The sequence below is a fragment of the Aspergillus fumigatus genome, chromosome 3, assembly GCF_000002655.1.
Source record: "Aspergillus fumigatus Af293 chromosome 3, whole genome shotgun sequence".
NCBI lineage: Eukaryota > Fungi > Ascomycota > Eurotiomycetes > Eurotiales > Aspergillaceae > Aspergillus > Aspergillus fumigatus.
In genome coordinates this window covers 404,849-417,427 of record NC_007196.1, presented here as the reverse complement: position 1 = coordinate 417,427, position 12,579 = coordinate 404,849, and the positions used below count along the sequence as shown (strand labels likewise).

Here is a 12,579-nt window from a genome sequence, read left to right as displayed (position 1 = left end):
TTTTTCTCTAATTCACCTCTATCCGGCAGCTGATTGAGTAAAGACAAAATCGACTTGCAGGGTAGACGGCCTGTCAGTCAGGTTAAGGAGAAAAGGAACAAGCCCAAACATGGCAAGTCTGTTGCTTGAGGCATCCTCGCGAACCAAAATGAGACACTATTTAACATGGTCCTCGACAAAGTTCACTCAGCGATCCTCCGAAACCCCAGTAGTGGTACTCCATTGACTGAGCGAGACTATGTAAGAAAGTTGGTTTAAGAAAATCTAGATGTCTAGATGCAATCAAGGGTGAATATAGAACCAGCCATGGCCATAACTGAACGTTAGTCCAAACGTAGTGCTAGGCAAGTAAAGCGGACCAAACTTGATCAACTGCACGTTTAATCCTAAGATGCTTAACTTTCGAACTTAACCCTCCGAAGACAGTAACTGGCCAGATGCAATCGGGTCCAATGGTGGGAAATGCCTTATCCTCTTGCTACTTCTTTGGCCTGGCCTACTGATTGGCCGTCAGTCCGACATCTTTAGGGAATCTTTCCAGAGGCGAGCCTCGTTCTCGGGATGATAACGATGCCCTGCGAATCCTGGACCGGTCATTCCGTGACTGTCGTTGCCACGGGTTATTCCGCAGTCCACAGGATATTCCCCAGCAGTTACAGATGTTAAGAGACCCGTTGTAGCCTTGATGACACCATTTCCCTCTTTTGGACTAGCTACGTTTGACATACAATGCTATGTACCGATTACCGTTTTGGCGCCGACTTAGCGCCAAGATTTCTATCACCTCCTCTTATTGTGACATGAAATTGTTAGATAGTAGATACCACATTGAAGTGGAGGTCGGGGAGGGGCCAGAGACTCCTAGTGAATCACATTATCTTTTCACGCATACTGAACCAAGATACCGAGGATGTTTTGTTAGTCAACCCGGAAGGGAGTCTTCCTGCCGGTGAGGAAGATTCTGGGCCCTTGGCCAGAGCACTCATACAAGACTCCGCTGGGAAGAATCTTGTTGGCTGTCGAGAATGGCTCACTACCTGACAGGTACCTCCCTGTCACACTCCCACACTAAACTCCCATATCCCTCTGCTGAAAAAGCTTGCAAGTAAAGAAACGGAGAAGGACACCAAATGTACCTATCTGATGACGGCAACAGCTCCAAAACTTATTGAACGACAATAATAACCAAGCTCAGCTCCTCCAGTTGTAGGGACGGTAGGGTCAGTTATCAGGTACTGTTCGACCTGCCATAATCTTCCGGGATCCTAGACCAATCCTCGTCGGTATCATACGCTAGATCCTCGTAATGACTCTTACAAACGATATCCGTGGCCAACGCATCCTTGCTGCTCCCAGCTTCCAAAGGCCGACGTCCCTTCGAGTCCGCTGGCTCTAAACTAGTCGAAGATTGTTTGGACCCTAGCCAAATGCCAAGGATCCAGACTGCTCTTGAGAACAGCTTTGAAGTTAGGAGTCGAAAGGAACATCCTCCATACATCGCCGAGTTTGGAGCCAGACGGGGCAGTTGAGGCCCTAGGGGAAGGCATTTTCGAAATCTTTTACAGTTCTGTTTGCCCAGTCACATTGCTATCCTAACTGAAATCGCTCATATGAGTCCGATCCGTTGTGATGATCGTATATTTCTTCCAGTTTCGTGTGTTGTTGTAAAAGCGCCTGTATTGTGGTATGAAATCTGTGCATGAAGCTATATTGTCTGCTTGTCTAGCCTCAACTTCACACGCCGCCAAGCCGCCAACTGACAGCTACAGGTGTTTTCCTTAACCCGACAGTAACTGTAGCATTCACCTATTCATGGTCTGATTGCTACCAAGCACGTAAATGCCGGGCGTGCAAGTCCCTGATATCAAATTAGATTATGTGTGGAGCCAGGAGCATGCCAAATGCAACTAAATGGCCGGTGTAGGGGTCTTCGGATTGAGCGGTCCGTTTCAGCTTGGTCTGAGACAGGACCACTCGACCAATGGGGACCAAGACGACTGGACCTTCGGTACTGGATAATCAAATGTCTGTCGGCACTTGCTGTGGTAAGCTTGCTACGGAGTACACAGGGTGGAGCTCGAGAAGAAGATGGTCCCTGCATATCTAAGGGTCTACATATATAAGCGCTGCAGAGGAACATGATTGACAGTAGACAGCAACCAGTCTTTTCATTCATTCGTTCGTTCGTTCGTGCTTTTCACCACACGTTCATTCCCTTGATTTCACAATGCGAGCAGGAGCTCAGCATCTGCCATTCATTCTGTCATGCCTTGAGCTGGCCTCGGCATTTTTCAAGGTCCCCTGTAGCAATCCACTGGTGGTCGAGAGAGCAGACCCCATTGTCCAGCCAGGCGTTGCCGCAAGCCATGCCCACACTATCATGGGAGGCTCCGGTTTTGGGTTCACGATGGATTACAACCAGACGCAGGAGTCGAAATGCAGTTCCTGCTCGCCCATTGCCGACAAGTCCAACTACTGGATTCCCACGCTATACTACCAGGCCGAAAATGGCAGCTTCACCCCAGTAGAGCAGAATGGAGGAGCTCTGATTTACTATCTGTACGTCCTCAACCTTTGTCTTTTGGTATGGCTAGCCCTCGCGAGATAACTGACCTGTCCAGACAACGACCCGATCCGAAAAACAAAACGGTTCTAGCACCCCCGAAAGACCTCCGCATGGTTGCTGGGAACCCAATGGACCGGAAATTCAAAGGCACGCACGAAGCAGAGGCCCGGAGTTACGCTTGCTTGGACTACAACGGCCCAGCGAAGCCCGAGACAAACGGATTCCCAAACTATAACTGCCCAAATGGACTTCGATCTCAGGTGTTCTTTCCCTCTTGCTGGAATGGCGTGGACTACGATAGTCCGGATCACAAGTCGCACATGGCGTACCCGATTGACTCGTATAATAGCGGCGCTTGTCCCGAGTCACACCCCATCAAGATCGTCTCCATCTTCATTGAAGTTATCTGGAAGACCGAGGCCTTCGCGGACATGTGGTACGGAGACAGCCAGCCGTTTGTGTGGTCCAACGGTGACAAGACGGGGTATGGCCTCCACGCGGACTTTGTCAACGGATGGGACGTGCCCGTCCTTCAAGAAGCACTCGATACCTGCGACGACATGGGGGGCGATATCAGGAACTGCCAGGTCCTTAAGCTTTACGACGATGCGATAACAGAAGGCTGTCTCTTGGAACCATCCATCGACGAGAAACTCGATGGCTGGCTCGACGCCCTTCCTGGTTGCAACCCCGTTCAACCCGGACCCGACGACGCCGTACCAGTCAAGAACTGCGCCGCACCTGGAATTGGAGAGCCGCAGCACTACTACACCGACGTTACCAAGGAACTCGGGTGGGCGTGGATCGGGTGTGCTCGTGATTACATCAATTTCGAGCACATCCTGGCCGAGTCGAGCTCCAGTAGCGACGACATGACAGTGCAGAAGTGTATCCAAACTTGCAAGAAAGGCGGGTATACCTATGCTGGGGTTGAGTATTCGCGGGAGTGTTACTGTGGGAATAGCATTGCCCCGGAGAAGATGCCGTCTGTTTCGCCAATGGGCAAGTGTCTGCATCCCTGCAGTGGTGACCCCAGTCAGAATTGCGGTGGATCTGGGTATATTGGGCTTTATCAGGAGTGTGGGTCGAGCTGTGACAATCTTGAGTATCCGGCTGTTCCCGAGTAAGCCGATTGATAATTTTAGCATAGACAAGCAATGGCACCGAATCGGCAATCCTAGTTTGAGCTGCCTACTACTCCCCTGCGACTCATTGCTTGATAAATTTGTCTAAGCGTGCATAGTCAGTCTCCTGGATAGAAAGTAAGAAGTCCGTTGACAGCATACAGAACCCATTGCACCACTACTACCATGTATCGGTAGCCGCCAATCTGTACCCAAGGCAGATGATGCAGGGTATTTCTGCACTCAAGCATCTCCTGACTTTTGGATACGGACCATCTGATGTGCGTTTGCTCTGCAAGCCAGAAAATCTCAATCATAAGCTAACATCGTTTTGTAGGGTTGTCTTTGGAGGGGAATCGGCAGGAGGACGTTGGACTCTTAGTATCTTGGCTCACTTGCATCGCCACCGTCACTCTGAAGCAGCAGGGGAGTGTGTAATAAACCCATACGAGCCCCTGAAAGGGTGTTTCGATGAGTCAATCATCGGGTTTGCGGATATGTTCCCAGCAACAATCAACAACTGGAAGGAGAATGGCTACGGAGAGGGCCCAATGGACGTTTCTAAGGAATTTTCGGGCCTTTCTTTGAGGCGATGCATGAAAGTGTACCCAGTGAAACACTGGCAAAAGTAAGCAAAGCGCAAAAATTTGACAAGGATATCCACTAAGTATCTGGCTACGTTCTACAGTCTTCGAATCTATCCGCATCCTTAGCTATACATAGAGGGCATCTTCAAAGTTTCTCAAAGAATAGTAAAAGCCTTACTCTATCTCATAGTCTAGATTCTACATTCCTATAGTGCTTCCAGTGACTCCTATAGCTAGTATCTAGGACCATATCGTTTTCGTTTATCTACTATTATGACATCAGTCGGTCAGCCTCAAGCATGCATCGCGATTCTGTAGACATGAAGTTGGCAGGCTCGATGATATCTCCGTAGGATGGCTGTATATTTGACTTTGAAGCCTGCGCTGACAGGACTGTGCTAGCTCGTCTTTCATTAACAAAGCATGACGGATACCCATCGTCTGACCAATATGATCGAGAGTACGCAACACCCATTCACGGAGGTCGTCAGGCACCCCAGTCGCAGTGGCAGCCACCGCAAGGGGATACATAAACAGGAAGACGCCACTGAGTGGAGGTATTCTGCCGTTTCTTTCGAGGCTCATATAATCCGGAAATAGAGGCTGACTCCCGGCAGCGACGCAAATATCGACGGCCAACTGGAGGATCATACGGCGGGCACGCGCCGCCTGTAGTATTTTCTCGATTGAACTCTCACACTGGGACGCAAGGTGCAATATCAATTCATTCACAAAGAGGCGGCCCACGAGATAGTGGATCAGAATGCGCGAAGCCCAGACGTCCTCATAAAGATGGACGCGACCATAGAAATATTGTGAGGTGTCTGTTGAAACTTTCTCCGTGTAACCAAATCGGGCAGGAAGGCTTGTTGACCATTCCTCGAGCTGCATTTCGCACCCCAGTGCCTCCCTTAAAGCGTTGCTCATTGATTGGCCACTGCGTCTGGCGAGACTAGCACGCAGACGGATAAATTTGAGGAGGAGCTCAATCAGGGAGACAGCAGGAAAGTCATCGTTGGCTTCGACGGGTATATCCGGCGCGGCCCAGCCTTCTAACTCCGGTGGAAAGCGCCCTCCGGTCTGAAAGTATTTGGAAATCCAAGTAAGTGTGAGCATAATCTGAACGCGATGGTTCTTGGTGACGAAATCTTGCGGTGACCGATTCTGCAAGGCTGCTGCCCCTTGCAAATGCACGAACCATGATAGCTTTGACGTCGGGCTGGCGTCGACAATCTGTAGGAAGGGCGATCAGATTCATTATCCCCTCCATGGGGACGGGTAGCTGCCTACCTCAAATAGAGCAACCATCAAAATCATCTTCATGGTACCGTCCAGTTGATCGGCCGTGTGAGATTTCAATGCGTTCCGGATTACCCTGATGGCTTGACCATACCTCTGCCGTGCTCCCCGTAAGATCGCCTCATCCTTTCGAACATTCGACAGGGCAGCTAAACCGACCGAAGCAACCGCACTTCGCAGAGTCGCATCTTCGCCGAATCGACGCATAAAAGGCGACGTAATGTTTCGAGGTGAGCATCGGCCGGCCCAGGCGTAAGTGGAGAAGTGATAGATGAAGAAATGCAGCCCGACTTCGTCCATATCAAGGGACGGTAGGGTTGAGGATAATGAAGTAGCCGTGATAGACCCATGGCTTGATCTCATAAGCTGCGAGTCAAGTGAAGAAGCGGAATCGGATCCTGTATCCTTTCTTTGAGCTCTGGAGCGAGCCTTGGCCGCTGTCGCTCGTCTGATGGTGCGAGCATTCTCATCTCGAAATAACAGCGGGAGCTCGTCCCTGTAGCCCACACATTCCTTGCCAGCTCTTTTACATTGAGAGCAGGCAGGGACGGCCATATCACACTGTCACGGTCAGTATGGCTCCGTTCTGTTGGGTTGGGGATGGCCTACTTTGATGCGTCTCTGCCGACACCCAAGACAGAACTTGCTCGGACGACAACAGAACGGCATTTTCGTCACTCCACAGTTGACTTATCAATGTCTCCCATCCAAAACGTTTAGGGACTCGATCTGTATATGCCGATAACCGGATCCAACTAGGTAGTTTTAGAGAACGTGGATCGGTCAGACTTGAAAAAAGAATCGATCTAGACTCATGCTGAGTTGCCGCAGATGCTACTTTGCCAAGGCCCGTCTTCAGCCACACAGCGGCTGGTAGCAAGAACTCCTTTCCTACGCATGAATGTCGTGGATGATGACATGAAACACTGACTCTTTCGAGACCGATGAAAGAGGCGATGCTGTCACTAACTCCTTTAGGCAGTCGTCAAGGGCCCACCGCACTTGCCAAATGAGGCAAGTATTTCGTCCCGCTAGCCCAGTTGGGATAGCTGGAGTGGTATGATTGGCTGTTCAGCTGAAGTCCAGTGACCGAGGTGGAAACGATGCCTTTTATTGGCTGGAGGATTGTCCTCTTTCGTTGCTGCTATCAGAACATCTCGCGTTTGGGATTCTTCAGGGGAACCGATTTGGCTACAGATTGAGATAACAAGATAGCTGCCTAGAAGTCTAAAAGTGTGGCAGTGTCCCGAAATGCTTTCCCTTTTTTCGGCACTAGGTGCTTATGTTCGAGTGCGGATCCTTCAATGGCATTTGTTTCGTGATAGAAGTTGATATATATATAGTCGGAGAGGGTATCAACCAACGACGACATAGACCAATCCCCCAAAACACTGTCAACTTTATCAAGAACATTTCTTGATAGATCATGCATCTGCCACGGGAATACAAGTTATCCTATTACCGGTACAGCCCTTCTGTAGGTGCTGCTGTTCTCTTCGCAGTCCTGTACTCGATCATCTTTGTGTTAGCTGTATTTCAATGGATCCGATACAAGGCTTGGGTATGGATCACCATGATTATCGCAGTGGCTAGTAAGTGCAACTTGGATTATTGGCACCTGGCACCGCTAATGTGCCAAAGTGGAAGCAATAGGCTTCATTTCCCGCTCTATATCCGCCCAACACGTCTCCGAACGCACCCCCTACGTACTGCAATTCTCTCTGATTATCCTCGCACCCGTCCTGATGGCAGCTTGCTGCTATATCCTGTTTGGCCGCATCCTCTTTCACGTCGTCCCACCTGAAGCACGAACCTTTCAACTGTGCTGGGTTCCTCCTCGCTTTATCACTCCGATCTTCGTGGGCTTTGACATTGTGGCCCTCCTGCTGCAGCTCGGCGGTGCAGTCTTGATCACATCAGCCGATGGTACTAGCAGTGATGCGAAGGACAAGTTCGACCGTGGTCGCAATATTGCATTGATTGGCGTCATAGTCCAGATGGTCGCCTTTGGGCTATTCTCCCTTGCTGCGTTTCGGTTCAACTTCACATCGAAACGGTTTGCGAAGCCTGTCGACGAGCAATTCGAAATGCTTGCGAGCAATGATGCAGGACCTGGTGGCCGGGAAAAAAGTGCCAACTGGAATGCGCTGCTGAGAGTGGTGAACTTTTCTACTCTGATGATTCTTGTAAGTGTTTCATACAGATCGTCTCCCGTGTTAGATCATCGCTGAATCCTGCCTACAGATACGATCGGTCTACCGTCTGGTTGAATTCACCGAAGGCAAGAACGGATATATCAATTTACATGAGTGGTGCCTGTATGTCTTTGACGCATTGCCAATCTTCCCATGTGCGGCATTGTTCGTCTATTGGCATCCGGCCAAATACCTCCCATATCTGGGATTTCGGCTGCCAAAGCATGCACGGTAGATATTGCGTGGGGGCTTTATCACGGTAGCACCGACCTACCCTTCCATTGAGTTCGTGAGAAGGTCTGGAACATGGCCAACTTGCATTTGGGATCTTTGTGTGGAATATATCCAATCTTGTTATACGAGACTAATCGTCTGCAACTTAACATCATCTCCAATGTGCTCCCCGTTCATAATTCCGTGCACATACGCTGCCCCAACCAGCCGGAATTCACCCCCTATCTCAGTGGCCCTTAGCACCATCGCAGCCCCCGAGCCCGCCAAAACCCACACCTCATCCCCAATTACCATCGAGGCCGGTCCCAAGCCGAGGTACCGATTGGCAGTGACAAATAGCCTCCGTCGACCATGTTTTCGTCTAAGCGCATTATAAAACTCTTGTCCCTCTGCAGGAAGCTGTAATGTCTCGCTTTCATCCCAGGGCAGCCATGAGGAACTGTAGTATGCTTTCTCGACCTCCTCGATAGAGGGTGTAAAGCACTGGTCTTCAGCAACCCCAAGAAACTGCAACTTATGCAACAAATGAGTCAAGGTCTGGCAATCTGGCTGACTGAGGTTCGTTTCCGGGTCTGCGACAGCCGCTATGAGTTCCTCCACAGACAATTCTCCGAGAGGTGGGCTCGACCAGGTCTTCCGAACATGGTATGCAGCCGAGAGGAGATCAACGACATTGTCCGGATCTTTTTCTGCCGCGGCTTTGACGCAGACGAGACTGCACACCATTGTTCTGAACATATCCCCGTAGGACGGAGGAGCGGGCATTGAGCCATCAAGCGCCTGGTCCGCACAGAGGGTGCGCCACATGGCCTCCGTTCTTGTCTTGCCGGTGGGATATGGGACAGGAAGAAGGAGAGCAAGTTCCAGCCACCTTTGGTCAAAGAACATGGACATCTGACCGGGTCCGCTGGTGGTGTTCCCGATCGCGAGAACCGAGTCAAATCTGACACCAGTCACCGGAAGTTTGTTCCAGGAGCTCCCGGTGATGGACACCATGGGCAAATCGCCGGCTGCATGATGATTGGCACACATCATATTGCAGAAATTAGCGCTGTAATCCGGTACCCAGGAGGGTAGATTCATGATCGTTCGGAGGGACTCGTCATGGACGGCGGAGAGAATGCGCAGCTCGCCTGCCTTCTGGATTATCTGCTTTGTCGCTCGGGCGAATACCTCTCCCACTGACTGAGAGTAGTCCGGCCTCCAATCAACCGTACCACCCTCCCGGAGCAGACCGTAAAGCCCAAAGATCTTATCTCTGGGGTCGGTCGCGTTGAAGGTCCAGGTGTCAAAGATGAGATTCTCCAGCGACAGCTCTCGAGGAATGGTGGCCTCGTCGCCCTTCTGCAACCGCTCCCGCCACTGAGTGAGATATACCATCTCGCTTTCAAGAGCCGCCACTGGCCGATGCGGGGCAATAAACGCAGTTGACGTCGGTCGACCCAGCAGCTCTTGTCGGAAGTAGATCTGCTGTGCCACAGTGTGGAACGCTTTCCATGGGATCTCTCGAGGCCCGCAGTAGCCCATGATGACGCCCGAGAGGACGTTCTCCTGGATGATCCAGAGGCGCCGGAAGTAGGGACGCTGAAAGAGGGCCGCGAGAGAAGTCCACTCTTCCATCGAGACATGGGGGATCCTCGCAGCAGCGTAGATCTCCTCAGGTTGCTCTCGATATGGATGTATCTCCTTGCTTTGTATGAAGTCTCCTGCCGCGGTATCCAGTTTCTCGATGGTCTTTATCGCCGTATCGGTGTAGGCATCCTCGGGCCCAAGCCAGACATGCGTAAACGCTGCGTTCTTGTATATCTGATCCATGATCGCAACCTGTGCGCCCCTCTCCGCGATATCATCCTGATTGATACAAATCTGATCAATCCAGCACCATCGTTCTGGGCCTTCCGGCCAATCCACTCGCGGCTCCAGTCTCCCCCCCTTCTGCATAACCTCTTCCAGGGACTGGATAATCCCCTGGTAGTTACCTTGCCTCGCATAATCAAGCGGAGTATTCCCCCGATTATCCACAATGCCCGCATCCGCACCAGCAGAAAGTAACAACTCGACCCCTTCGCGGCTTCCCACCTGCGCTGCGTAACTCAACGGCGTAACGCCCCATTCATCTCTCACATTAACATCCACACCGGAGCAGAGAAGCGGCTCAATCAGGTCTTCCTTCCCGGCAATAGACGCCCAATGAAGCGAGGTCCGGAGAAGTTTCCTCCGATCACCTCTGTTACAGCATTGCGCCCATGCGTCTCTGGGGACGGAGAGAAGCGCATCGTACGCATTTCGAGTGATGTATAACAACTTTCCTTTGACAGATACACATTCTCTGTGCTCTGGGGGATAATTGTCTGAATATCTGTCCCGGGTTTCCTGGACCTGCGCGAGTTCGCTATGGGGGTTGCCCCAGGTGTAGGACATGGCATGGTATAACGGCTCATCTCTCAGATCGACGTTCTTGATGGTGCAGTGTAGTAGGCCATCGGGGTCTTTGTGATCGACCCGTAGGAGTCGGATTGATGCGGGGCTGGGCAGGGGCTCGTAGTCATATGTTTGATGGGTCCGGGGAGTGATGCGAGACATCCTATTGCGTGTGGTGATGATGGCTCTCAATCTTGAATTGCTCTCTGACTGGAAGGCTACTATCTTTGCCGACTATAAATGTGTGACAGGGGGAAAGAGACCGAGGTCTGAAGGCTGACAGAATACGAGGTTCACGATCACAGCGACGCATCTCGCTTGGTACGGCAAGCCATTGGGAGAAACCCATAAACCTCTGTAGGTCTTGAAGTCGGTTAGTATTTATATTTTCTGCTAGTAGTAAATCTCGTATGAAGTGAGATTAAATCGGTCCTTTATTAGTAGCGATACTACTTAAAAACGTTATGTATTTGGATTATATAGATGAAGAAAAAAGGACAATTAATCTGTAGAAATTAGTGAACTATCAAGTATGGCAGCATGGCTACAGCAGTATCAACTCATTGAGGATCTAGAATATGCACCTATTTGATCCTGGATTTCTAAAAATCTGTATAGAGGCATGCTAGAAACGGTCGGCTAGACATGGTTTGATGGCTGCCACCAAGACTCCCGATCCAAGCCAGCGTGACTCATAAGCGGATGGGTGCGACATTTACCAGTCAAACCTTCAGCGACGCAGAATCCTTTCAACTCGAATCTATATCGCATCACAAATGCAATCCTCATCCATTGCTGCTAAATGCCTCCTCGAACCTGTCAATCTACACAACACTGATCAATTCGCTGAGCTGCAAAGACAACGTACAATCTGCGGCTGGTTCTCCGATCCACAGACCATCCAGAAATGGAAACAAAAACAACAAGAAAACCTTAAAGCCCTCTTCTGGATCACCATCCCCGATCCCAGTACTAGTGATGGCAATGGCAGTCTCCTTCGCGCAGGCCACATCGCCCTCGACGCATACTGCGACCCACCAGACCCCGACCTCGCGTGCGCAGACAAGTCCGTGCTGACCATCAGCTCGTTCTTCATCCTGCCGGAATACCGCTCCTACGGGCTGGGACGGCATGCGATGCGCCGGATTGAGGAGATCGCCGTCGTGGAGCCGTATGGCAGCCCGCGCTGCCGGTTCGTGACGCTCAATGCGCAGAGTAAACGGTATCTGTATGATGAGGGACCCGAGTGGCGGGGTCTCTGGGCGAGACTGGGCAAGGAGCCGCCGGCGTTTAGTATTCAGGAGTGGTATGAGAGCCTCGGGTATGTCAGCTGGAAGGAGGAGCCGCTGTATGAGGAGAAGACGCTAGATGGGGAGGTGGTTAAGCTGTGGGAGGCGTTTATGAGGAAGGAGGTGCAGTCAGAGACTTCTGTTGATCAATAGACTGGCGTTTTCATATGTCTCTCCCCGGTCTCGAGTCTCTAGTCTCTAGTCTTGGAGTTCCATGCATTGTTGTTCCTCCATGCGTTGGGAGACAAAGGAGGGTGAAACAACGCATTTGTATTCCCTGTTTACAGTGCATTATTCCCATGTACTTCGTAATTGTCGCAGATTGCCGGTGCCGCCTCAATGCCGCAGCTGTCTCGTGCTCACAGGCAATGGCACTCGAGACAGATGGTGCGATGTCTAAGACAATAGAGGGAGAGCCTTATAAAAACTTCAGGTCTGTCAAGATGGCAGGATTTGCCTCTGCCCCATACAATTTAATCTCCCCTCACAAGTCTGTTCAGCGATCGCTCTATAGAAATCTGGAAATGGCTTCAAAGCTGTACAAAATCTCCCCTGCCAGTCTGAAGTACCTCGAGACTCCAGAAATATGGAAGATAATCGAGTCAGACGGCGAGCTCGCCCCCCATGCCAATCACATCGTGCAGCAACGCTTCATGGACAACAACATCTACACCGTCCCAAGCGCCGAAGCCTTCAAAAATCTGACTGACCACTCATCGGACCCCATCGATGACATTATCAGGTACGACCGCGTCAAAACGCTAAAGTGCCTCGTCGACGCCGGCCTCAACCTCCAGCACTACAGCCGCAGCGGCTGGAAGCTCCTCGGCCTGGCTCTGGCCACCAAAACCGATCGCATCTCGC

At 51.0% G+C, this 12,579-nt stretch overlaps 5 protein-coding genes across 5 annotated transcripts; 3 read left to right on the top strand and 2 right to left on the bottom strand.

The window, feature by feature from the left end:
- Nucleotides 1-2,077: 2,077 nt before the first annotated feature.
- AFUA_3G01650 (DUF1996 and WSC domain-containing protein) lies at nucleotides 2,078-4,318 on the top strand. The gene is made up of 4 exons (XM_743393.2): nucleotides 2,078-2,559; nucleotides 2,622-3,808; nucleotides 3,855-3,971; nucleotides 4,028-4,318. The coding sequence occupies exons 1-2, from the start codon at nucleotides 2,228-2,230 to the stop codon at nucleotides 3,691-3,693; spliced, it is 1,404 nt and encodes a 467-aa protein (XP_748486.1). The 5' UTR covers nucleotides 2,078-2,227; the 3' UTR covers nucleotides 3,694-3,808; nucleotides 3,855-3,971; nucleotides 4,028-4,318.
- A 238-nt stretch (nucleotides 4,319-4,556) lies between these two features.
- Nucleotides 4,557-6,505, bottom strand: AFUA_3G01640 (Zn(II)2Cys6 transcription factor; the record flags this gene model as incomplete). Its single annotated transcript, XM_743392.2, has 3 exons — nucleotides 6,186-6,505; nucleotides 5,568-6,137; nucleotides 4,557-5,510 (listed from the first exon to the last, which is right to left on the bottom strand). The coding sequence occupies exons 1-3, from the start codon at nucleotides 6,243-6,245 to the stop codon at nucleotides 4,557-4,559; spliced, it is 1,584 nt and encodes a 527-aa protein (XP_748485.1). The 5' UTR covers nucleotides 6,246-6,505.
- A 497-nt stretch (nucleotides 6,506-7,002) lies between these two features.
- Nucleotides 7,003-8,006, top strand: AFUA_3G01630 (RTA1 domain-containing protein; the record flags this gene model as incomplete). The annotated part of the gene is made up of 3 exons (XM_743391.1): nucleotides 7,003-7,168; nucleotides 7,218-7,762; nucleotides 7,821-8,006. The coding sequence occupies 3 exons, from the start codon at nucleotides 7,003-7,005 to the stop codon at nucleotides 8,004-8,006; spliced, it is 897 nt and encodes a 298-aa protein (XP_748484.1).
- A 119-nt stretch (nucleotides 8,007-8,125) lies between these two features.
- AFUA_3G01620 (Ankyrin and HET domain protein) lies at nucleotides 8,126-10,689 on the bottom strand (the record flags this gene model as incomplete). The annotated part of the gene is made up of 1 exon (XM_743390.2): nucleotides 8,126-10,689. Exon 1 carries the CDS (start codon nucleotides 10,586-10,588, stop codon nucleotides 8,126-8,128), a length of 2,463 nt encoding a protein of 820 aa, XP_748483.1. The 5' UTR covers nucleotides 10,589-10,689.
- Nucleotides 10,690-11,107: 418 nt separating this feature from the next.
- On the top strand, nucleotides 11,108-12,357 carry AFUA_3G01610 (uncharacterized protein). The gene has a single exon (XM_743389.2). The coding sequence runs from the start codon at nucleotides 11,203-11,205 to the stop codon at nucleotides 11,866-11,868; it is 666 nt and encodes a 221-aa protein (XP_748482.1). The 5' UTR covers nucleotides 11,108-11,202; the 3' UTR covers nucleotides 11,869-12,357.
- Nucleotides 12,358-12,579: the final 222 nt, after the last annotated feature.